We start from the raw sequence: 26009 nt of genomic DNA on the forward strand, positions 1-26009 counted from the left end.
GCCCCACACATCCCCTCCACTGCTCTACTCTCTCTACACGCATACCAGTGTGACTAGGAACAACTCAAATGCCATCTATAACTGTGCCAATATCACCACTGTTATTGGCAGAATCTGAGATGGATTTATAGAGTCACAGAACACCACAGCACGCAAACAGGCCCCCTTGGCCAGTGTAGGCCACGATGAACCATTCTGCCTCATCCCGTCTGTCTGCACCCAGACCAGATGGTGATGAGGAGATGCGCAGCAATGAGTTAGATCAGCTGGTTGTGTGGTGTAGCAACGTCAACTTCATACTCAATGTCATCAAAACCAAGTAGTTGACTGTGAACTTTGGGAAGCTGGGAGAACACACACTAGCACTCATTGAGGGATCAGTGGTGGAAAGGCTGAGCAGCTTCAAGCCCCTAGATGTCAAATTCTTATCTCTTTTGTCAATAGCAATAAAACTGATTGTTATTCTGAAAGATCACAGACAAACCTCATCAGCATGGTCACTTTGTGCCAGTCAGTAGCACCCAGAAGAGAGAGGAAGGCAAGTCTCAGTACTCATGATTACACCTTGCCTGTAGCGGACTCCACGTCGAATTGTCCTGATAAACAACCCATGAAGTATTAGATTCCTGAAGCACGTAGCAGGGGTGACATGTGTAACGGACTTTGGTACCCACTGGAGAGGTCTCATTCAGTTGATCACTTGGTGTACCATTTTCCAAAGTTGGAGGTTTGCCACATTGAATTGTTTAGAAAGTTATTGGGTTTAAGCTTCTGTATTGTGTGGGAAGGGGTAGGTAAAGGTGTGACAGGGGATCTTTAAAATTTAGATTTTGTACAACTATAATTCTATAGATATGTAGTACAGGGTATATTGACTACGTCACAACTTGGTATGTAAACACCAATGCCTTTGAATACAAAGCCCTACAAAAGGTAGTGGGTTCAGCCCAGTAAACCATATTTACAATTCAAATTAATCAAGTTAATGAGGGCTCTTCTAAAAGATTATAAACCCAAAAGATTTTGCAGATGCTGGAAATCCAGAGTAAGACACACAAATTACTGGAGGAGAGTAAAAAAACACCAGGAGTTCTGTACCTTTGCATGTTGGTGGGCTGGCACTCCATTGTTCACTTGCTTCGCAAGTAATCTTTGCTGCACCAACCAGTAGCAGACCAGGTGCACAGGAATACGATGCAACCATTCCATATTCCCAGAACTCTTTGTTGCCAAGTCCTGAAACTGTCCCATTAGCGATAGGTGGAAGATTGGGACATTTAACAACTGTGGGAAGTTAAACACAGGGCTGTCAGATTAGGGCAGCAGGGTACTGTAGTGGTAAGGCACTGATGATACCTCACTTGGCTTATTGCAAACAGGTTTGGTCCCCAAATTTAAGAAAGGATGCAATGACATTGGAGTGGGTTCAAAGGAGGTTCATGGAAATGATTCTGAGATTGCGAGGCTTATCATATGAGGAGGTTTTGGTGGCTCTGGCCCTGTACTCACTGGAATTCAAAAGAATGAAGGGGGAATTCATCAAAATCTATTGAATGTTGAAAGGCCTCTTCGGAATAGGTGGGAAGAGTTCTTCATTGTTTTGGGGGGAATCTAATACCAGAGGACACAACCTCAAAGGGACATTAATTTCGAACAGAGGTGAAGAGATATTTCTTTGGCCAGAGAATCTGTGGAATTCGTTGCCACAGGCGGCTGTGGAGGTCAAGTCATTGGGTATATTTAAGGCAGAGTTTGATAGATTCTTGATTAGCCAGGGCATGAAGGTACAAGGGGAGAAAGCAGGAGATTGGGGCTGAGGAGATTTGATGGGCTAAATGGCCCAATTCTGCTCCTGTATCTTATGGTCTTATAGTGTACAATAAGTGTGCAATCTAGGATGCTATTCTGACTGCTGGAAATAAAGAGCTACCTTTCAGCTGCCACTCCAAGTTTTGATCTTGTGACTGCACAGACAACTCTGCTGTCTGATGTGGAACTTTGTCTCACCTTCACATTTGGGCACCTGACCGGACCAACCATCAGCTTCACACAGCCGAGTCTTACGGCCCACCAACTTGTATCTGCAGGAAGGAAAATGCAACAGGGCAGGGCAGTCAAATAAAAAAATTCCCACAATCAAATGTAATGGAACATAATCATAAACTCAGAACAAGGACCAAACATTAAACTGAGTCAGCCCATTTGAACAATGCTCTTAAAGTCAAGGATATGTACTGCATCTTGTTTGCATAAGATCAGAGTGCAAGTTTCTCATTTCTCATGAATTACTTTCATTCTTGGCAGCTTTGCTTCGGGTCCCAAGATCTTGGGTTCACTCCAGCCCTCTTTGCTTGTTCAAGTTAAATCCTGACCAAACCCAGTATACATGATACCAACATACGAAGGAGACGGAAGAGAGGGTTACATCATTCGGTCAGACCATTGTTGATTCACTGTAACTTCAAAGCATTCCCTCACACTCTCGGTAACTTCTCATTTCCATCCTGATCAAGCTTCAGTCAGCTTTGGATATTCAAAGGGCAGAATAAGCCAAGGGTTTCAGAGACTCAATGCATTACAGGGCCACTGACCCAGGTTTAATTCCCACCACTGTTAACAAGGAGTTTGTTCTCCCCATGTCCCCCGGTGCTCTGGTTTCCTCTCATGTTCCAAGGATGTACAGTTTAGGGTTGGTGAGCTGTGGGTATATTATGTTAGGGCTGGAAGCTTCACAACACTTGTAGGCTGTCCCCAGCACACCCTTGGACTGTGTTGGTCATTGCCACTGTCGGTACTGTTATGAATGTATCACAGCTCTGAGGGGCCGAAGGGGCAGGAGCAGCCCCCTCCTTCCGGAGAATCGCAAGAGCACTATTAATTCGGGTCTCGGACCCAGGAAAATGAGAGACAATGTAACGGTTTTGGCCATGGCTCTTAGAGACACCTGTGCTAAGTGCATGACCCTGCTACGTGACAGCTACCACGGATATGGACACCCTCGGGCAATGTGGGGGTGGGGATTGCATCACCCTACTTTGATGGACATCTACAACTCTGCAAGTCAAGATAAAAGGGGACTGCAGGAGGCGGTGCCCCAGCGACGCACCAGAAGGACTCGATCGCTCAGTGCTCCCGTGATAGCTGGAAGCCATTCAAAAGCCACGTGCGCTCCGTAACTCCTTTGCCTGGGGAGCGGGTGGCTGATGATACCGAGAAGGACTTCAAACTAATAACAGGAAAACAATGCTCCCCTGATTCAACGGAGTCGCTTCATCAAAGACCCGGGCAAGTTTTTCCGTTTCTCCTCAATCTCTCTAAAACACGTGAAACCCAGCGATTCCCCAAAAAGACTGAAGCCTGAGTGACTTTTATATTTCCAACGGACAATATATTATCCCCTAGACAACAGTCGAGATGATTTCTTAATGATGATTATTGCTATACCCGCGCTTTAGATTGAGTTTTGCCGATGTATATGTTCTGAATGTATTAACCTTACTTTTGTGCCCCCCTTTATGAATAAAAACGTTCAAAAATAGTGCCATCAGACTCCAACGGACCTCTCTATCTTTGCTGGTGAGTTATCCAGTTACGGGATACGTAACATCTTAGATTATTAATTTTATTTATTATTAATTATTAACTTAGATTATTAACAACTCTAATTGGACTGTGTTGGTCATTGCCACTGTTGGTACATTTCACCGGATGTTTCAATGCACTTGGTAAATAAAGATAATCTTTCATCTAAATAAAATTACACGTCTTATCCTGCCATAGGGTTTCGGCCCAAAACTGTACTCTTTTTCTAGATGCTGCCCGACTTGCTGAGTTCCTCCTTGCTTGGGTTTCCAGCATCTGCAGGACTTCAAACAGCCCTTCCTTGTGGATATGTCAAGGTATTGAGTTCTCTCGAAACAGCCTCCTCTACATCAGTGAAACCTGACGTAGATTCAGACCCACCTTCACTCCGTTTGGGACAAAAGGTGGGATTTCCCAGTGGCCATCCATTTCAATTTGACTTCCCATTCTCATTCTGATATTTTGGTCCACTACCAAGATGAGGTCAAACACAGGTTGGAGGAACAAAAACTCATATTCTGTCTGAGGTGCCTCCAGCCTGAGGGCATGAACAATTACTCTGACTTCTCTACATTTTTTCTCCCTCCCTCCTTCTCCCATTCTGGCTCCCCCCTTACTCCTCCTCTCCTCAGCTCCCTCGAGTTCCTTCCCCCACAACCATCTTTTGTGGTCCACTCTTCTCTCCAATCAGATTCCCCCTTCTTCAGTCCTTTACTTCTTCCACCTATCCCCTTTCAGCTTCTCACTTCCTCCTCCATCCACCTTCCCAATTTCTATCTTGTACTCCTTCTCCTCCCCCGCCCACCTTATTTTGGCATCTGCCCCCTTCCTTTCCAGTCCTGATGAAGACACAACCTAAAATATCGACTGTTTATTCCTCTGCATAGATGCTGAGTTCATCCAGTATTTTGTGCGTTGCTCTGGATTTCCAGAATCTCTAGTATTTATGTTTCCCTTTCATATTGAATCGGATATAAATGAGAGTGGAGCAGACTTGATGGGATGAATGGCCAAATTCAGATCCTACATCCTATGTCTAAGTGCCAGAGTCTGAGAGAGATGACGGAAATATGCAGACAACAAGCAAAGTGTGTGGAGGTCAATATAGACTCAGTGGGCTGGGGGGCCTGCCTGTACTGTATCTCTTTCTTGCTCTTATGAAAAAATACAACAGCACAGGGAAAGGGACTGGTCCTTTGGCTCACATGTCGAACCAAATTAGAAATCAAATGGCCAGCTAAACAAATCACTTCAGCCTATGCAATGTCCATATCTCTCACATTCATGTGCCTATCTAAACTTCTCTTAAAAGTCCTTAATGTATCTGCCGCTACCTCCATCCCTAATGTACCCAATACTCTCTGTAAATAAAAAAATTGGCTCTCACATTACATTTAAAATTCCCCCCCCTCATCTTAAGTGCATGCCCTCTGGTATTAGTCATTTAGACGCTAGGATAAAGATACTAAGCCTCTCGTTATCTTATAAACCTCTATTAGATCTTTCTTCTGCCTCTGCTGCTCAAGAGAAAAGAACAGGTTTGTCCAGCCTCTCATTATAGCACATGACCACTAATCCAGGCAGCATTCTGATAAACCTCTTCTGCAGCCTCTCCAAAGCATCCACAGCCTTTCTGTAATGGAGTTACCAGAACTGTATGCAATACTCCGGATGCCGTCCACCTAAAGTTTTATAAAGCTGCAACTTTAAAATCTATGCATCAACTAATAAAGGCAAGCATGTCATGTGCCTTCTTAACCACTCGATCAACCTGGGTAGCCACGTTCAGGAAGCAATGAATTTGTACTCCAAGATCCCTCTGCTCATCAACACCGTTAACAGTCCTGCATGAGGTCAAATGCAATTTCCTTTCACTCTAATAAGAGCTTTTTTTAATATTTTCCTGCTGGGTATTATTTAAATCTAATAAAGATAAACAAGTAATGCATTTTGTTCAGCTTATAACAGTGAATGCATTTGTCCGTTGGCAGCTATTAAACCATTGAGAGGAGCTCGCTCACATCACTGGGTACAGAATACAGACCCAGGGATGAAAAGATGCTTCTCCCACAATTCCAAAATTATCTCCAAAGGATACAGCTGGAAAGTAAAGGCAGCTATAAATGGTGGCAATTACAGTCGACACACTCCACCCAATGGACCTGATTAGTTTCTGAGCATGGATGATCACTCACCCTTTGTCGCAGAAGAAGTAGACGGTACTTCCGAAGGTGTTACCTGTTGCATTGTAATATCCATTCAGAATTTCACCTGGACTACCGCAGGACTTCGCTAAAAATAAAGTGAAGAATGCCAAGTGTTAAAACCTGCCACAACCCCTCTTAGCATTTCATTGGTTCAATAGTTCCATTTAATATCAGAGAATGTATACAGTATACAATCTGAAATTCCTACTCTTCACAGACATCCACCAAACAGAAGAAAACCCCCAAAGAATGAATGGCAGACAGTAAAACCAAGAAGTCCTCCCACACACAAGCAGCAGCAAAATCATCAATCCTTCCTCCTCCCACTCCTCCTGCTTGTTCCAGCAGGAAGCATCAGTGCCCACCACCCACCAAGCAAGCCCCAAAGAGACCATGATGAGCTGTCAAACATAAACCATTGTTCACCCAACAATTTGACCTGCCACAGACTCTCCCTCTCTCACTAACAAGGAAGAGAGAGGTGTCACCCCCTTCCACAGCGAAAGAGAGATTTCAATTCAACGTTGAACTGCTACTCAAATTCCGAACTTTAAGAACCATCAATAAAAGACAATTGGTGATTGACTAAAGCCTTGCCTTGAACCCACTTATATTAAAATAGTGACACAAGTAGACAGGGTGGTGAAGAAGGCATTTGGCCCGTTGGCTTTCATCGTTTAAATCACTGACTACAAGAACTGGGAGACCAGTTTTGGAATTGGAATATTGTAGGTAGTTGCAGTCACCCAACTACAGGAAAACTGTTGAAAGGGGACAGAAAAGATGAATGGGAATGGAAGGGCTTGAGTTATAAGGAGAGACTGGATAGGCTAGGAGTGCTTACCCTAGAGGAGGCTGAGGGGTGACCTTAAATATATTTATAAATTCAGGAGAGGTGTAGGTAAGGTGGATGGTCAGGGACTTTTCCACAGGGTGAGGAAGAGTAAGACTTAAGGGCACAGACTTCAGGTGTTTTAGCTGTGTGACTGGATCTTACATGTTTGTTGGTTGCCTTAGAGCTAAGAACATCATTCACTGATGTGATGGATGGTTCAATTAATAAGGACTCCACGGAAATAGTTTCTGCAAGGCTGCACCCAGTGTGTGATAGAGAGTCTTGGAGACAGGAGGCCTGAAGGCACACACTCAGTGATTCAGGAATAAGTTGTTCTCCTCTGCCATCAGATTTCTGAATGGGCATTGAACCCATGAACAGTACCTGGAGTCATAGAAAAGTACAGCACAGAAACAGGTCCTTTAGCCCATCTGGTCTGCGCAGAGCCATTCCAACTGCCTACTCTCATCGACCTGCACTGGGACCAACATCCTACCATCCATGTACTTTATCCAAATTTCTCTTAAACACTGAAATCAAGCTGCATGCACTACTTGTACTAGCAATTTATTCCACACACTCACAGCCCTCTGAGTGAAGAACTTTCCCTTCATGTTCCCCTTAAACTTTTCACCATCAACCCTCAACCCATGACCTCTGGTTGTCGTCACACCCAGTCAGCCCCTCTGTTTACTGCTTCTACATCAAACACGACATTCTGACCCAACAGTGTGGAACAGGCTGCACTGTCCAGCAACCCACCTACTTAACACGAGCCTAATCACGAGACAATTTACAATGGCCCATTAACTGGTACACCTTTGGACTGTTGGGGGAAACTAGAGAACTCAGATGAAATTGATGGGAAGGATGTACAAACTTGTTACGGCATCGGAACTGAACTCCAACGCCTGAGCTGTAATTGCGTTGAGCTAACCGCTACGCTAACGCTGTGCCCTGATGTATATATGATCCATATCCCTCCATTCCCGACCCATTCACATGTCGATCTAATCGTCTCTCAAACATCACCGTTGTATCAGTTTCCACCACTTTCCCTAGCATCTCAGTGCACGGACCCACCACTTTGTGTAAACTTGCCCCACACATCCCCTCCACTGCTCTACTCTCTCTACACGCATACCAGTGTGACTAGGAACAACTCAAATGCCATCTATAACTGTGCCAATATCACCACTGTTATTGGCAGAATCTGAGATGGAGTTATAGAGTCACAGAACACCACAGCACGCAAACAGGCCCCCGTGGCCAGTGAACTATTCTGCCTCATCCCGTCTATCTGCACACGGACCCGATGGTGATGAGGAGATGCACTGTGTTATGAAGGATGAACAGCTCTGATGGGCAGAAGGGTGCAGAGTTGCCCATGTCCCCCCACCCCCCGGGAGAATCACAAACCGTTACTGTTGCTATGCTGCTAATGAGAGAGAGAGATGTAAAAGAAAACATGAGAGAACATCTGCTACAGATAAGACAGAGATAAAGCAGGGGAGAGAGACTTGTTGATTCACCCTATTATGACTTCTGGGAGACATGACTTCTGAGAGGGTTATTTATCTTATGCCATTCTGTTCATTAAAATTCCTCAGTGGACAGCCGGAGTGGGCTGGTTTGATGGACACAGCCATTCAAAATTGATTGACATCTGAGACCCCGTGAGTAGGGATAAAAGTGAGGTCTGGGGAGACACCCCTCAGACACACCAGGAGACACACTATTGAGCACTGCTTGAGTGTTGGAACCCACGGGAAGGTGTGGGGTATCGGAGACCGAACAAAGAGATCGGTCAGTTGAACTCATAATGTTATAGCAGGGCCGGTGGGGGCTTATGTGTGTGTCCACTCATGCCAGAGTGATTAGTCCACCACAGAAGAACGGTCTAGCTGAAGGTCAGAGGAGTCATACCTGAATGGCCACAATAAAACGACTGATCAAGAACGTAAAGGAAGGCTTGCCTGCCTGTAGCTGTTACTGCACGCTCGTTCTCTCTCTCTCTCCAACGATTATAACACAACAACTAATATCTACCTCAGCATGTATGAACTGAACTGAACTTTATACTTTTATATGACAATTCATTATCCCCTAGACATCAATAGAGCTTGTTTATTATTGTTTATTATTATTCCCACATTTGTAGGTTTATTATTGCTAACATTCATTATCTATACATTTGCATTATTGATATTGATTTGCTTATTGTACTAACAAACACTTTTGAATATAGTACCACCAGACTCCAACGGATTCTTCTTTCTCTGCTGTTAGACACCCAGTTGCGGGGTATGTAACAACAGCAATGAGTTAGATCAGCTGGTTGTGTGGTGTAGCAACGTCGACTTCATACTCAATGTCATCAAAACCAAGTAGTTGACTGTAAACTTTGGGAAGCTGGGAGAACACACACCAGCACTCATTGAGGGATCAGTGGTGGAAAGGCTGAGCAGCTTCAAGCCCCTAGATGTCAACAAATTCTTATCTCTTTTGTCATTAGCAATAAAACTGAATGTTATTCTGAAAGATCACAGACAAACCTCATCAGCATGGTCACTTTGTGTCAGTCAGTACCACCCAGAAGAGAGAGGAAGGCAAGACTCAGTACTCACGATCACACGTTGCCTGTAGCGGACTCCACGTTGAATTGGCCAGACAAACAATCTGTGGATTACTAAATTCCTTAAACTGGTAGCCAGGGTGACATGTGTAACGGACTTTGGTACCCACTGGAGAGGTCTCATTCAGTTGATCTCTTGGTGTACCATTTTCCAAAGTTGGAGGTTTGCCGCATTGACCTGTTTAGAAAGATACTGGGCTTAGGTTTCTGTGTTGGGATCTCGGTGGAGTCTACCTTATAAATGGACCCCAGCGGAAGAGCCCCCACCCCACAACCTACACGTGACACACACAATTTGTCTCAAAGAGGGAGAGGGAAGGCGAGTGTGAGGGATAGTCAAAGGACATTTATTATCAAAGTACTTAAATGTTACCATATACTACCTTGGGAATCATGAACTTACAGGAAAATATAGAAATACAGTAGAATTTATGAAAAAACTACACATAAAACTGACAACAAACGATGTAAAATAATTCGTGCGAATTATAAGTAAATAGTTAATGTTAAGATATGAGTTGCAGTGATCTTGAAAATGGGTTTGGAATCAGTCCGGAGTTAAGGTGACTGAAGTCAACCTCGCTGGTTGCGGAGCTTAGTAACTGTTCCTGAAATTGGTGTTGCGGGACGTCAGGCTCCTGCACCTCTTTCCTGAGAGGAAGGAGAGAGTGTAAGGGAGGAGGGGAGAAGGGGGTGACTTCACCCCAACCGCTGGTCCTATCCCTGTGGGATCTTACTGAACCGATTGGAAAAAGCCACCGGGGTCCCGGAGGCGCTAGAGAAATCCAAGTGTTCCTACCGGCCACCAGAGCCACCACCGCTGCCAAGAAGACGAGCAACTGGCCCGCCATCATCGCCCGCCGTATCCGCACCGACCCTGCTTGTCGTCCCGAGCTCTCCGCTCCGAGCGCAGTTTGCGCAAGTATGGCTCCGGTCGCCAAACCTCGCTCTTCCTTCAGTCACACCCTGAACCGCAGACCCGCCCACTACCTGAAGTTCCGTCCCCCAGGTAGCTTGTGCCATCGTCCTCAATGACAACTACAATTGCTTTGGATATAACAGGTGGGGCAGGGGTGCAGTGCCAAGTTTTTAGGCGCCGGAGCCGGACGAGGGGTGATTGATAAGTTCGTAGCCTAAGGTTATACAGCTCTCGTTAAATGTACATGCAGTGCAGTTCAACTCTGAGTGATTATGCAGAAAGTTTGAAGTTAATGACTTTTGTGGTATTTCTGTTTCAGATAATCGAAAATTGCTAGTTTTTTTCTAAAATTGACTCCTTCCACCTTTGGCCATGAACTTATCAATGAAATATACAAGTTCCGGAGCACCACAGTGATAGTTTAGATATTAACAAGAGTAAATCACAGCTTATTAACTGTTCCCAACTCTGCCTCGTACCGCTTCTCTCGCGGAACTGGTTGGACAGGAAATGTTGCCTGTGAGTGTCGATACTCACAATCTCCTCGCACATCGGGTACTACACGGTTAGACCAGTACAGATCCTGTTTACTCTTTAAATATATAAAAAGTTAAAGAAGCTTGAATCTTTACATAAATTATTAACGTAGGTATACGAATTAAAACATTTTGTATTTTGGAAGTGGCAGATGTTAACGGGGAGGAGAGCAACCATTTGGGAGGTTTGGAAATGCATTCATTGCCTCACTAAATTCCTCTTCTTCCTATCAACACAAAGAGAAAAAGAGCCTCTTTCCAATCAACTATTGTTGGAGCTAGGCCAAGCGGCTGATCCGCGAAAAATGAAGTGACGTAAAACCAGCTTATAGCCTGGATTTTTCCCCCATTTTGGCTTGTAAAAAAAACTAAATTCACTTTATCCAGGTGTATAAGAGGATTTTGGATGATTACCTTGAAAATTTCATCAAAATAAGGCCGAAGATAAGCTAGCACTGGAGTTTTCTTTCATTATTTTCGACTTTTAATCTTGGGTTTCGACGTTCATTCCTTGCTTAATATAGCTCCTAACCTGGAATCCAATGGTAGCCGTTGGAAAGAGGGGGGAAATGCTCACACTTGGCGTACAGTCGTCCCTCGGCTGGAGAGAGACCGAGGATCTGTGAAATGGCGGGAAGCTACTGGGAAAACAACTGGTCGAGCGAAGACGAATTTCACAAATACTAAAAAATAAAAACAGTCACAGCTCCAGGATTTCACCCAAAACGATCAAATATCATATCCTAATGTTATTAGTGGTATCCACCAACCCCCGCTTCCGTAAAATTGCCTCTATTTAATATGCGGCCGCTGTTAAATTACCCGCTTGTTCATTTTGACTTTTTTTTAAACAGAAGTGCCGGTGCCGCCGGCACCACTGCACTGCACCCCTGAGGTGGAGTGGGGCGGAGAGCAATGAGATTTCCGGAGGCCCTTGGGCACTACAAATGTGCATCCGGTTGCAGCTGAAACTGGATGAACTCCAGATCATTCGGGAGACTGAATGGTTGATGGACAGGACGCACAGGGAGGTAGTCATACCCAAAGTGCACAACACAGGTAACTTGGTGACCGTCAGGAGGGGAGAAGGGGATAGTCCCTGTCGCTGCTCCCTCAATGACAGGTATACCGCTCTGGATAATGGGCGATGACCTAGCAGAGGAAAGCCACGGCGGGCGGGTCTCTGGCACGGAGTCGGGCTCTGTGGCTCAGAGGGAAGGGGGAGAAGAGGTGAGCTGTATCGGGGATTCTCATTGATTAGGGGAACGGACAGGATGTTCTGTGGACGAGAACGGGATTATCAGCTGGTTTGTTGCCTCCTCGGTGCCAGGGTCAGGGACATCTCGGATCGAGTCCACAACATTCAGAAGTGGGAGGGTGAGTAGCCGGAGGCCGTGGTCCACGCTGGTACCAATGACATGGGTAGGATGAGTTCAGGGAGTTGGGTGCTAAGTTAAAGGACAGGACCTTAACTAGGGTCGTGATCTCAGGATTGCGATCCACGCCACGTGCTAGTGAGGCCAGAAACAGAAATTGCCCTCAAGTGCATCACTTTTATTTCATTTCTCTTACCCCATCCTCCTGCCACCCTACCAGGGATAGAGTTACTCTTGTCCTCACCTTCCACCCCACCAGCCTCCACGTTCAGAACATAATTCTCCGAAACTTCTGCCACCTCCAACAGGATCACACCACCAAGCACATCTTTACATCCACCCCCACTTTATGCTTTCTGCAGGGATCGCTCCCTACGCGTCTCCTTTGTCCATTTGTTCTATGTAAGTGGAACAACTGCTGCACCTGCCCCTACACCTCCTCCCTCACTACCATTCAGGGCCCCAAACCATCCTTCCAGGTGAGATGACATTCACCTGTGAGTCTGTTGTGGTCATATACCTGTGTTCAATGCCCCTGGCGTGGACTCCAGTGAGACCCAAAGTAGATTGGGAGACCGTTTCGCGGAACACCTACGTTCCGTCCCCCAGAAGTGGGATCTCTCAGTGGCCACCCATTTTAATTCCACTTCCCATTCTGACATGTTAGTCCATATCTGCTACTATCATGATGAAGCTATGCTTAGGTTGGAAGAACAACACCTTATATTCTGTCAGGGTAACTTCCAACTTGATGGCATGAACATTGATTTCTCAAACTTCTGGTAATGCCCTCCCCTTCACCATCCCTCATCCCCTTTTCCTTCCCTCCTTGTCTGCCCATCACCTCCCTCTGGTGCTTCTCCCCCTTTTTCTTACTTCCATGGTCTTCTGTCCTCTCCTATCAGATGACTCCTTCTCCAGCCCTTTCACCAATGCGGCTTCCCAGTTCTTTACTTCATCCCTCCCCCCTCCTGGTTTCACCTAATTCTTGCATTTCTCTCCCCTCCCCCCACCTTTTAAATCCACTCACCTTTTTTTTCTCCAGTCCTGTTGAAGGGTCTCAGCCTGAACCATCGACTACTTTTTTCCATAGATGCTGCCTGGCCTGCTGAGTTCCTCCAGCATTTTGTGTGTGTTGCTCGGATTTCCAGCATCTGCAGATCTTCTCTTGTTTGTGATATACAACCTAGAGATTCATCTCCTAACAGGCAGCCATGAAACAAAGAAACCCCAAAGAGCTCATTAAAAAAAGACCCCATGTGCAGAGAGAAAAGAAAAACCTCATGTCCATAAAAATAGAACCCATAAAAAAAGAGAACCCATTAAAAAAAAGACCATTGAACACCCAATGTGCAGAGAGAAGAACACATCGTGCAAAAGTAACTCCAAGCAAGTAGTGTTCTGAACTGAAGTTCGCAAAGAGAGTCCCATTGTTTGGCCAAGTAAATGCCGTGGAGCAGTGATCTGACTTGGCCCATCGCTCGCCTCGGGCCCCGACACCCTGACCTTTTCAATTTGCCCTGGCGCCAAAATCAACGTTCAAACATTGGGTTCCTACGCCTCGATACGCTCTGGGGCCAGGACCCCACCACCTCGATTCGGCCCTGCACCGAAGTCTTGGTCTAAGCACCAAGTTCAGTTCATTTGATACACTCTGGTGCCTGAACCACACTGTCTTGATCTGGCCTTAGGCACAGCACTTAAATCAATTGAACCTCAGGCATTCCTTGCTCTCGGTGACTGGCCTGCTGCCTGGCCTGGTGGCATTGAATTACCTCCAAGTGCAAAGGGAAGCTACAGACTATTACTTGATATAATCTTGTTGAGTAGGAGGCCTTCAAAAGTGAAATGATGAGAGTACAGAGTTTGTGTGTTCCTGTCAGAATAAAAGGGAAGAACAGCTTTAGGGAACCTTGGCTTTCAAGAGGTATTGAGATGCTGATTAAGAAAAAGGAAGTGCATAGCAGGTAGGATGAACAAATGAGGTACTTGACAAATATAAGAAATTCAGTACACTTAAGAAGGAAATTAGGAGGGCTGAAAGAAGACATGAGGTTGCTCTAGCAGAGAAGCGGAAGGAGAATTCCAAAGGCTTCTTCAGATGTATTAAGAGCAGAAGGATTGCAAGGGACAAAATGGGTCCTCTGGAAGATCAGAGTGGTAATCAGTGGTGGAGCTGAAAGAGATGGGGAGATCTTAAATGGATTTTTTGCATCAGTATTTACTTGGGAGACAGACACAGAGTCTTATAGATGTGACAAATCGTAGCAGAGAGGTCATGGACCCTGTACAGTTTCAAAGGAGGTGTTATGGTCTTGAGGCAAATTAGGGTGGGTAAAACCCCAGGGCCTGACAAGGTATTCCCTCAGACCCTGTTGGAAGTTAGTGCAGAAATTGCAGGGACCCCAGCAGAGATATTTAAATCGTCCTTAGCCATGGGTGATGTGCCAGAGGATCGGAGGATAACTAATGTTGTTCTGTTGTTTAAGAAAAGCTGCAAGAATAAGCCAGGAAATTATAGGCTGGTGAGCCTGATATCAGGTTGAGAATGTTAATGGAAGGTATTCTAATGGACAGATGTATAAGTATTCAGTTAGACAGAAATTGATTAGGGCTAGACAGGAGGCTTTGTGTGTTTTATGTTACATGTATAACTTTGGAAAATGTTAACTGTAAATCATATGGGTTTCACTGGAATGTTTAAAATGACTGTAGTGCCTTCACTCATTTCCTTTGTGAAGCTCACTGTTTGGAATTTGGGTGCAGCTCATTTCTGTCGTAATGCTATGGCTTTACTGATGTCACTTGCTTCAAATTACAGAGTGCATCAAACAGCTTGTGACTAACAGGAAGAAATAATTCACAGACTCCTTTCACAATGAAAGAAGACTTTTGTGTAATTGAATAGCTTAAAGGCTGGGCAGATCCGGAACTGCACAATATTCTTGCTCACAAATACTTTCCAAAGAGGCAACAAACAGAATGATTTCCTTTCTGAATGAAAAATATTACAATATCTTTTATTTTTAGTACAGTGTAAAATAATCAGCCTCAAACTGCTCCCTCCACAGAAACCAGAGGCATTCTTGCCTTGGACAGGTCATAGAAACAATCCTCCTCCAGAGATCTGACCGCATTGTCTCGGCAGCACAATGGCACTGTTGCACTGTTAGAGGTGCTGTGGTTTTTGGATTAAAGCCAACCTTCTTTCACATTCAAACGTGCATCAAACATTTACATTGAAATATGTCATTACAGTGACATTCAACATACCTTGGGATGATGAAGGGTCTTGGCCTGACCTGCTGAGTCAGAATGAGGTTTAATTATCACTGGCACGTGTCATGAAACTTGTGATTATGCAACAGCAGAACATTCCGATACATAATAAAAACTGTAACTTAGTTAGTATATATAGAAAAAAATAATTAATGCAAAAAGTAAGTAGTGAGATAGTGTTTATGGGTTCAATGTCCATTCAGAAATCTGATGGGGGAGGGGAAGAAGCTGTCCCTGAATCACTGATTGTGTACATTCAGGCTCCTGTACCTCCTTCCTGATGGTAGCAATGAGAAGAGGGCATGTCTTGGGTGATGGGGGTCCTTAATGATGGATGCCACCCTTTTGAAGGTTTTCTCCTGGATGCTGTGCAGGTTAGTGCCCATGATGGAAATGACTGAGTTTACAACGCTCTACAGCTTATTTCAATCCTGTGCAGTCCCCCCCCCCCCCAAAAAAGTACCAGACAGTGAAACAGTCAGTTGGAATGCTCTGTACTGTACATCCGTAGAAATTTGAGTGTATCCTTCGTGACATACCGAATCCCCTCGTGCTCTTAATGAAATATTATCTGTAGCATTGTGTGTGTGTTACCACCCAGGGATGTGCTGGCGGTAGCCAGCCAGTGTTGCCAAACATCTCGGTGCCAGATAGTGGATCCACCATACTCAGCAGAACACAACAAGCAACAAAACAGTAACAGCAAGACAAGCCCTATTCCTTCCCCCCTCTCTCTCTCAAACACACACCCCCCCCACCTCCTATTCAGATTTCCTATTCACCTCCTTCAGATTTCCAGTTCCAGACTGCTTCATCGAGCACCTCTGCTCCATCCACCAAAAGTATAACTTGCTGGTGGCCAAATATTTTTACTCCCATTCCTGTTCCAAGATGTCAGTCCATGGTCTCTTCTCGCGTCATGATGAGGCCACCCTCAGGGTTGAGGAGCAATATTCTGTCTGGGTACCCTCCAACCTGATGGCATGAATATTGATTTCTCTTTGCGGTAAAAACATTTCCCTCCCCCTCCCCTCTTCTTATTCCCCACTCTTGCCTCTTCTCATCTGCCTGTCACCTCTCCTCCTTCCCTTTCTCCTATGGTGCACTCTGTTCTTCTATCAGATTCGTTCCTTTCCAACCCTTTACCTTTCCCACCCAACCAGGCTTCACCTATCACCTGTCAGCTTGTCCTTCTTCCCCTCCCACACCTTTTTATTCTGTCATCTTCTCTTCCTTTCCAATCGTGAAGAGAGGTCATGGCCCAAAACGGTGACTGTTTATTCATCTGCATAGATGCTGCCTGACCTGCTGAATTCCTGCAACATCTCATGTGTGTTGATCTGGAATACTCAAGTCAAGTCAACTTTTATTGTCATTTCAACCATAACTGCTGGCACAGTGCATAGTAAAAATGAGACAACGTTTTTCAGGACCATGATGTTACATGACACAGTACAAAAAACTAGACTGAACTATGTAATTAAAAAAAACAGAGAAAGCTACACTAGACTACAGACCTACACTGGACTGCATAAAGTGCACAAAAACAGTGCAGGCATTACAACAAATAATAAACAGGACAGTAGGGCAAGATGTCAGTCCAGGCCGGGTATTGAGGAGTCTGATAGCTTGGGGGAAGAAACTGTTACGTAGTCTGATCGTGAGAGCCCGAATGCTTCGGAGCCTTTACCCAGACGGCAGGAGGGAGAAGAGATTGTATGAGGGGTGCAGGGGGTCCTTCATAATGCTGTCTCCTTTGCAGATGCAGTGTGTAGTGTAAATATCCATGATGGCAGGAGGAGAGACCCCGATGATCTTCTCAGCTGACCTCACTATCCGCTGCAGGGTCTTGCGATTGGAGATGGTGCAATTTCCGAACCAGGCAGTGATGCAGCTGCTCAGGATGCTCTCAATACAACCCCTGTAGAATGTGATGAGGATGGGGGGTGGGAGATGGGCTTTCTTCAGCCTTCACAAAAAGTAGAGACACTACTGGGCTTTCTTTGCTATGGAGATGGTGTTGAGGGACCAGGTGAGATTCTCCGTCAGTACTGTGTGTAGATCTGGTCACACTACAGGAAGGATGAAAAGGCTTTGGAAAGGGCACAGGAGAAATTCGTGGAGTATAGAGAGAGGCTGAACAAACTTGGGTGGTTTTCTCTGGAACATCAGAGGCTGAAGGCAAGACCTGACAGAAGTTTGTAGAATTATAAAATCACAGTAAAGACAGACAAGAATGTTTTGGTGGATGGGGTTTAACCAAAGAGAAACTCAGAGGTTAGTTACTTTGACAGAATTTATTCTTTTAATCAGATTACATGTTCCCTTTGTGATTTAGGCACAAAAATTAGCAGTATTACAATGGCTATAAATCATAATTATATCTGTCCACATACTCATGTCACACTCTATCATTACAGAAAGGTGGAAAGGTTAAATGTTCAAACAGTAACATTAAAATTTAAAAAATGTTCTGAATATTATTTATTTCACTAGATTGTGTAAAACAGAAAATATTACTTCTCCAGTTTGAGATTTTAATCCTTGAAACTTATTTATTTTACTGAACAGCAATATCATTCAACACAGTTCAAAAGTCCCTAAATGCAGCCACTTAAAACAACGTGGTTGTGTTTTGTACCATTACCTTTATGTCACAATAATAAATTTACAACTTTTACAATAATTTGTACATTACTTTGGGAGTCTGTACACTGTGCGTTTGGACGTTAGGCATTCCTTGTCTCTCAAGTCTATAAACAAGGCATTTGAGATATTTTGCACATATGGTTACACTTTTGGGTGGCACTCAAATATTTCACAAGAACTACAACTGGCAGGGCCTGCTTTTCCAGAGTGGTGGGGAACAATAAAATACTAGGATTGGACCATTTGATAAAGGGAAGGCAGTTGAGGATCAGCAGACTGGAAAAATGCTGGCAGATTTCATCTGCTGGAGGATATTAGTGAACTAAATGGGTTCTTGGATAAGATGCTGATTGCATTGTTGTTTCTACTGAGACTAGTTTTCACTGGGAACAGGAATGTCCCCGGAGTCCCTCGAGATCAAAATCATGGCTGATCTTCCCCCACAGATCCATTTGTTTACCCTCTACCCAATCCCTCAATACCCTGAAAATTCAGAGTTCTGTTGATTTTTTTTTTGTTTGAAATTCAGTAACAAAGCCTTCACACCCTCTAGGAACGAGAATTCCAAAGGTTCCCCACCTCCATTGTCCTGAAACTGTGACCCTTGCAAGAATTTCCATCTCTCATCAGCCCCTGAGATGGGACTTGAATTTTTGTCCCTAAACAAGTGGTCCAAAACTCTGACTCTTGGCCTGGTGAGGTTCGGTAATCCAACCACTGCCCTGGAGGGTCAACTAAACTCTGAGGCAAATCCTACTGTCAAAAACTCCTTCCCATTTCCATTGCTTTTGAGGAAATTAATGAATTATTTGCAATATACATTCACATATATTAGGAGTAAACTTGATATTGAAAAAAACCAACCTCTAACACAAAATAACTCTCAATTTTCACTCCCTCACAGAAGGGTAACGTTTGTTTTAACAATCATACTGAAGAAAAATTTGGAACAAACTGTAAAATCAGCACAATGAAATTGCATAACAAAATTTTTAACCAACTGTTGATAAAGTGCCACAAGGTTTGTTAACATTCATGAATGTCACAGTGTGTGCAGTTCAAACTCAATAAAAAACAAGCTGTACATGTGGAGTGGATTCTCTCAAATATCAGACTTTGGAAAGAAATAATTAAGTAGTAAACACAAATGATTCTACAGATGCTGGAAATCCAGAGCAACATGCACAAAATGCTGGAGGAACTCAGCAGGTCAGGCAATGTCTATGGAGAGGAACAAACAGTCAACGTTTTGGGCCAAGATCTGTCTTCAGGACTGGAGGACAGGGAGGAGGATGCCAAAATAAATAAAAGTGGAGGAAGGGGAAGGAAGGTAAGCTGGATGATGATAGGTGATGCCAGGTGGGTGGGAAAGGAAGGAATCTGATAGGAGAAAGGGAAGGAGGAGTGATATCAGGGGTGGAGATAGGTATAGTCAAGATAGCCATGGAAATTGGTAGATTTATAAAAGACATCGGTAGACAGTTAAGTAGTGTAGAGATAGATTGTGCTCATTTCCACCTCACTGACAAGATACAGCATGATGCAGGTAATTCCCCCTACAGCCGACCTCACTCCGTCCCAAATTCCCATGGGAATAGATCTGCCCATCAGTACACAATAAGAACAGGGGTTCCCAACTGGAAGGAGCCCGTGGCATTAAAAAAAGTTGAGAACCCCTGGATAAGAGTAAGCTTTATGAAATAGCTTTTGTGGAACTGCATGCTCTAGCAGACAGAACAGGAGGAAATGTTATACCTCTGAGGCTGACACTTGCACAGTTCTGACCTGCAGATTGACTGAGCCTTTGCAATGTTGCTGCCGAATCTTAAAAATCCTCCCCTTGCTCTCAGCTTCTTGGACGTCAGAAATTTACAGGTTTAATCTCAGCACAAATCAGCTCCACTTAACACAAGATGATTTCCTATTCTGTATTTAATTAATCATACTGACTGCACTGAGAGTTGACTGCCAGTATTAAGTAATAAGCAATTATTGGTTTTTAGTTAATAGATCATCAGGGAGGAGCTACAGGAGCCTGACAACACATACTCAACATTTTAGGAACAACTTCTCCTCCATCATTAGATTCTTAATGGCCAATAAACATTACCTATTGTAACTTTTTTATGTGGCTTCAAATGGTATGACCTCCTCAGAGCCCTGATTTCAACATCACTGAGGCTCTCTGGGATTACCTGGGGAGCCAGGAGCCAGCATGACAGCCAAAGTCTGTAGAACAACTGTGGTAAGTTCTCCAAGAAGCTTGGAACAACCTACCAGCTGATTTTCTTATAGATTGCACAACAGATTTAAAAGAACTGATGCAGTTTTAAAGTTTTATTTGGTCACACCAAATATTGATTTGATTTAGTTTTTTTATTGTTTACTGCCCTTTATAGTAATTTATTGATATTTAGAAACTATTCATTTTATTTTTGAAAGCATCTTCACTTGACGGAATTTTTTTTACATGAGCTTAAGACTTTTGCACAGTACTGTATTATATATATATATGTATATTTCTTACTGTAATTTATAGTTTAAGTAATGCAGAACAACAAATCCCACAACATATGTCAGTGATATTAGACTTGAATCTGACACGCGACTACATTTTTATTTTCAGCAGCTCATTGATTCAATTACGTTAACACTGTGGTTAAAAACCTTTAGAACAATTTAAATACACGGCATAAAGTGTCTTCCTTTCACCTGAATTCACCGATCACCTTCTAGCCATCCTCCTTCTCCTCCGTCCACATTTTTATTCTGACTTCTTTCCACTTCCTTTCCAGTCCTGACCTGCAGACTTCCTCCAGCCATTTTGTATGTGTTGCTCTGAATTTATGGCCACGTCCACTTTGTTTAAACCCACAGGTTTCCCCACTGCAGGTCGCTGCCACCATGCATTGCTTTAGACCTGGGGTTCCCAGCCAGCTCAGACTCTGTGGCATAAAAACGGTTGGGACACCCTACCTTAGACAGACCAATGCAAAAGACAAAAACAGAACAAACAGAATGAAGAAAAGAACAAAGCATTTCAATAGAGTGTTGTGATTTCTGCCAAAAAACCACTTACACTGATTATCAATAGAAAATATGAAACACTATGAATCACAAAACAAGATGAAGGCCTCTTACAATGAAATTAGAACATAGGACAGTACTGCCCGGGGCAGGCCTTTGGCTCACCATGTCTGCATAGCACATGATGCCAAATCAAACTAATTCCCCTCTGCCTGCACAATGTCCTGCCTGACCCCATGTCTGTCAAAATGCTTCTTAAATGCTGCTATCACATTCAGTTCCTCCCTAGGCAGTATGTACCAGGTACCGAACTCCCTTGTGGAAACAAAATTGTTTATTAATCCATATTATTTTGGGGAAGAGACAGCAACATTTCTGAAACTAAACCCAAGAGCTGCAATTATACTGTTAAAATTATTGTTCAAGTGTTAAATATCTTTAAAATCTGGCTGTGTACTTGAGGATGTGCTGGCACTGGAAAGGGTCCAGAGGAGATTCATGAGAGTGATCCCTGGAAAGAACAGATTAACATGAGGAGCATTTGATGACTCTGGGCCTGTACTTGCTGGAGTTTAGAAGAATGAAAGGGGATCTCATTGAAACCTACCAAATATTGAAAGGCCTAGATCAGGGGAACCCCAACCATTTTTATGCCAAGGAGTCTTACCATTAACTGAGGGACCCGTGGACCCCAGGTTGGGAACACCTGGCTTAGATAGAGTAGATGTGGAGAGGATATTTCCTATAGTGGTTGAGTCTAGGACCAAAGAGCACAGCCTCAGAATACAAAAATGTTCCTTTAGAACACAGATGAGCAGAAATGTCTTTAGCCAGCTGGAGGTGAATCTGTGGAATTCATTGCCCTGGACAGCTGTGGAGGCCAGGTCAATGGGAGCATTTTAAAGTGGAGGTTGATGAGTTCTGGATTAGCCAGGGCATCAAAGGTTAGGGGGAGAAGGCAGGAGAACGGGGTTGAGAGAGAAAATAAAGACTTGATAGGCCAAATAATCCAATTCTGCTTTTATTCTGTTTTAGGCCAGGGATTCCTAATCTTTTTTATGTCATGGACCCCTACCATTAACTGAGGGGTCTGTGGATACCAAGTTGGGAATCCCTGGTCTTATGGTATCCTGTGGCGACCCACTTCCTAGCACATCCGAACCGGCTCACAATTAGCCAGCATTCCGGCTAAGGGAGATAGCCTACGGGGGTTTGCGAGCACAGAGCTTTGGAGCCTCTGCGCAATGGGGGGCAGGTTGAGGGAGGCTTAAAAGCAAGGCTGGGTATTTCGAATAAAGTTTTTTTCTTCGACTGCAGTTACCGACTCCGTGTCATAATTTTAGCGCTGCATGTAGCACACCGCTACAATCCTCTCATTCTTCTAATATAAAGAACACAGATCCAGCCTATGTCTTATGCTCTTCCCCATTTAACATACAGCAATCTTACTTAATTATCTGTCGTGCTTGCGTTTGCCAGAGCTTTTTATACTCATTCAAAATAAAACAAACTGAACAGGGCCAATCATAAATCTTGGAAGTGTTTTAAATGACTGTACAAAAATATCTGATGTATTTAAATACAATATCATTCTCCGGTGTAACAGACTGCTCATAGTTCCTTCCATGCGAGTTAAAACTTTTAAAATATAAATAAGGTTTTATAATACATTTTAAATCTGTCAAAATAATGCAAAAATAAATAAATGAAGGGAAATATCATCAAATAATGATGAAGCACAAAAATTATTTGCACTGATAGACTATTTTAAAGAGGTTTAAATATTTTGGTTTGGTTCAGGAGTGCTCTCGCAGCTTTGGAAAACATCACATATCTGTGCTTTTAGAAAAAACTTAAATGGTGAAGAATCATTTTGGATTTTTGTGATAAAATTACCACCAGAGAAGGACAATACTGTGTGCGCTCAAAGTTGTGCACTACTGAATGCTTTAAACAATCCAGGTTAGTCCCCAAGTTTATTACCTGAAGCACTCAGCATCGTGCAGCAAGCTTATTTGATCCATGAGCAAAATTAGTCAGTTTTCTATGCACCTATTTGAATTTTAAAAGCTGTGATCTTAAAGCAAAATAAGTGATTGCTTTCATAAAGTATTTTACCAATGGTTTTCTCTGCATAAAATTTTTTTTTAAACTTTGTGGCTTTTGAGTTTCTTGATTACCAAGACAAATTCAAGCTCTGTTTACCAGTTCAGGACCAATCAATCAGTGAAAATATCTTTTTCATTTTTCATAAGGTAGTGGCCTTATTGACAGCTTACAGAAGGGTAAATGACCGTTAGCCTTAAAACATCTCTTCCACCAGGCAGCCAGCAGACGACATCTATCTCAACCAGAGGAAACGCTTGGAAAATGTACTTAATACCACAATGATACAAAATATGCCAGATATTTGCACATGACCAAAGCATGTCCAAAACAATTCTCAGATTACTTTACTGCCTTGTGGATTGCAATCATCTCCTTTAAAACAAGAGTCTAGCAGTTTCACTGGGTCCAATTTGACAGGATTTAATGGTACTTATGGAACGGTTCCCAGTATCTTGTGGTGGGGAACAGTGCTCAGTGCCTCCTCCCGTGTACGAGTTAGTGAAACGTTCTGTGGAAGAGAAAGAAAGAGCAAGTAAATGTCACAATAATCTTTTAGGTTCAGAAAGATACTTGAAGAGATACAGCCCCATCCAGCCAAGGAGCCCACAACACCCAATTACAAATGTGACCAATTTCTAACCCGTACACCATTGAAATGTGGGGGTGAAGCTGGAGGAAGTGCACGTGGTGATAAGGAGAAGGTATAAACTCCTTACAGACAGTGGCAGAATTTAACGCAGATTACTGGCGCTGTAATAGTGTTACTCTAACTTCTACACAATTGTGCCATGCTAACTCCAAAGAGATATAGTGCATTCTAGTTAATTGGGACACATCAAGTCCAGTACACTTTGGCCCAATTAAGTGGCTGCCCCAATCAGCTGAAGTTTCATGGTACCTTAAAACCAGTCACTCCAGGCAGCTGGGGCTGATCAGCTGAGGTTGGCAGCTCGTCGAGGAGAAGGAAAGATCTGATCACAAACCTCCACTGCCATTCATGGGGAAGGTTTCAGGAGTAAATTGTGAGGAAAAGTCCAGAACTAGAGCTCTTAAGGTAGTCCTATGTTGAGTTCAACGCTGACTGGCAACTCCGCTGGTGCCCAACAGTGTCGGTTTCTGTCGTTCGTTTGCATTTGTCATCTGCATGGAGAGGAAGAGCTTGCTTCATGGGCAACAGCTCGCTCTCCAGTTTGCACTGCCCAGGCTTGCATATGATGCAGATAACTGGGACACAACATCCATGGTCAACCTTGACCAATGGAAGAATTCCTCAGCCAACCAAGTTAATGCCAATAAGTTGGGGTGGAGAAGCAGGGGCAGGGATAGAGTTTGTGGGGGCGCACTTTCCAAGTAAAGAGAATCAGTGAAATGGTTTCTTCATAAAGCACTAACTGTTCTGAGAGGAGCTTTTGGAATGAAGAAGAAACTGGAGCACTCCGAGGAAACCCATGCGGTCATGGGGAGAATAAACAAACTCCTTACGTATTGAACCTGGGTCGCTGATACTATAACAGCATTTCATTAACCGCTACACTCCAGTAAACAAACCTTTGATTTAAGAACACCCATCTCCCCAATCAAACATTAAAAAAAATTATTTCCTAAATGATTTCTCTTGCTCAACGGACTTTCGACTGATTGCTTGAAACATGGTCTCTCCCCATAGACAGTGGTTCTAATTTGATGTTTGTCCGACTGTGACATAGCAGGTGGAGTGAAGCACTGTTTGCTTTGGATGAGCCGACCTCAACAAACATTTGTCGTGCCCCACAGCCAAAGAGACAGGTTTCACCCAGTCTTCCAAGACAGAGTGGACATGGAGAGGATGTTTTCTACAGTCTAGGACCAGAGAGTACAGCCTCCAGATACAAAGAACATAACCTTTAGAACAGAGATGAGGAGGAATTTCTTTAGCGGGGTGGAGAATCTGTAAAATTCATTGCCACAGACAGTGGTGGAGGCCAAGCCATTGGGTTTTTTTTTAAAGTGGAGGATGAAAGGTTCTTGACTGGAAAGGGCATCAAACATCACTGAGAGAATGCAGGAGAGTGGGATTGTTTGGTTGTTATGTGCCATATGACGGGACGATCATGGTCTTTCCTTGATCATGATTACTCTTGCCATATTTTTCTGCAGAAGTGGTTTGTCATTTCCTTCTTCCGGGCGACTCCAGCCATTATTAATACTTTCCAGAGACTGTCTGCCTGGTGTCAGTGGCCGCATAACCAGGACTTGTGATCTGCACCAGCTGTTCGTACGACCATTCACCACCCACTCCCATGGCTTCACATGACCCTCATCAGGGGGCTAAGGTGCCACACTTTGCCCAAGAGTGATCTGCAGTCTAGTGAAGGGAAGGAGCACCTTACACCTCCTTTGGTAGAGATGTGTCTCCATCCTGCCACCCAGAGTACGGTTGAGAGGGATAATAAATCAGCCATGATGGAACAGTGGAACAGACTTGATGGGCCAAATGGCCTAACTCTGCTCCAATGTCTTGAAGTCTTCACCGACATTGGAAGATATAGTCAGCGAGTCTAAAACTAGAAGCCACAGGTTTAAAGTGAAAGTGGAAATTTTTAAAGGGGACCTAAGGAAAAAGTTTTTTCATACAGTGAGTGGTGAGGATGTGGAACGAGCTGCCAGAAGAAGTGGCAGAGTGGGACACAATCACAAGGTTTAAAAGACACTTGGATAGGTACATCTTTTGTGTGAGTGGGGATTCGGGGGTGTTGATGCTACTGTTGCTGTTCTTTTTCTTGAATGAAGGGGTCGGGGATTGTTATTGTCGTGGATTTTTTTTCTGCAAGTGAGGGGATCAGAGGTTGCTATTTTCCCTGGTTTTTCTTCCAGGG

General features: G+C 43.8%; 3 protein-coding genes across 9 annotated transcripts in view; 1 reads left to right on the top strand and 2 right to left on the bottom strand.

The window, feature by feature from the left end:
• Positions 1-10237, bottom strand: part of LOC132380955 (complement decay-accelerating factor-like) — a 32081-nt gene extending 21844 nt beyond the window's left edge. For all 5 annotated transcript variants that reach the window (XM_059949980.1, XM_059949981.1, XM_059949978.1 and 2 more), the window contains exons 1-5: positions 10059-10237; positions 9252-9437; positions 5778-5874; positions 2008-2081; positions 1099-1284 (exon numbers count right to left, since the gene is read on the bottom strand). In XM_059949980.1, the coding sequence (XP_059805963.1) occupies positions 1099-1284; positions 2008-2081; positions 5778-5874; positions 9252-9437; positions 10059-10113 (598 nt within the window). In that variant the 5' untranslated portion in view covers positions 10114-10237. The remainder of the gene's footprint in view (positions 1-1098; positions 1285-2007; positions 2082-5777; positions 5875-9251; positions 9438-10058) is intronic.
• A 164-nt stretch (positions 10238-10401) lies between these two features.
• The window catches only part of LOC132380956 (uncharacterized), a 48814-nt gene continuing 33206 nt past the window's right edge, over positions 10402-26009 (top strand). Inside the window, exons 1-2 of one of the 2 annotated variants that reach the window (XM_059949983.1) lie at positions 10402-10733; positions 11569-11773. In XM_059949983.1, the coding sequence (XP_059805966.1) occupies positions 10689-10733; positions 11569-11773 (250 nt within the window). In that variant the 5' untranslated portion in view covers positions 10402-10688. The remainder of the gene's footprint in view (positions 10734-11568; positions 11774-26009) is intronic. The other variant, XM_059949982.1, reaches the window with a different exon arrangement.
• Positions 16157-26009, bottom strand: part of LOC132380954 (6-phosphofructo-2-kinase/fructose-2,6-bisphosphatase 2-like) — a 129659-nt gene continuing 119806 nt past the window's right edge. For both annotated transcript variants that reach the window (XM_059949976.1, XM_059949975.1), the window contains exon 14: positions 16157-23662. In XM_059949976.1, the coding sequence (XP_059805959.1) occupies positions 23585-23662 (78 nt within the window). In that variant the 3' untranslated portion in view covers positions 16157-23584. The remainder of the gene's footprint in view (positions 23663-26009) is intronic.

The sequence above is a fragment of the Hypanus sabinus genome, chromosome 25 (genome assembly GCF_030144855.1).
Source record: "Hypanus sabinus isolate sHypSab1 chromosome 25, sHypSab1.hap1, whole genome shotgun sequence".
NCBI lineage: Eukaryota > Metazoa > Chordata > Chondrichthyes > Myliobatiformes > Dasyatidae > Hypanus > Hypanus sabinus.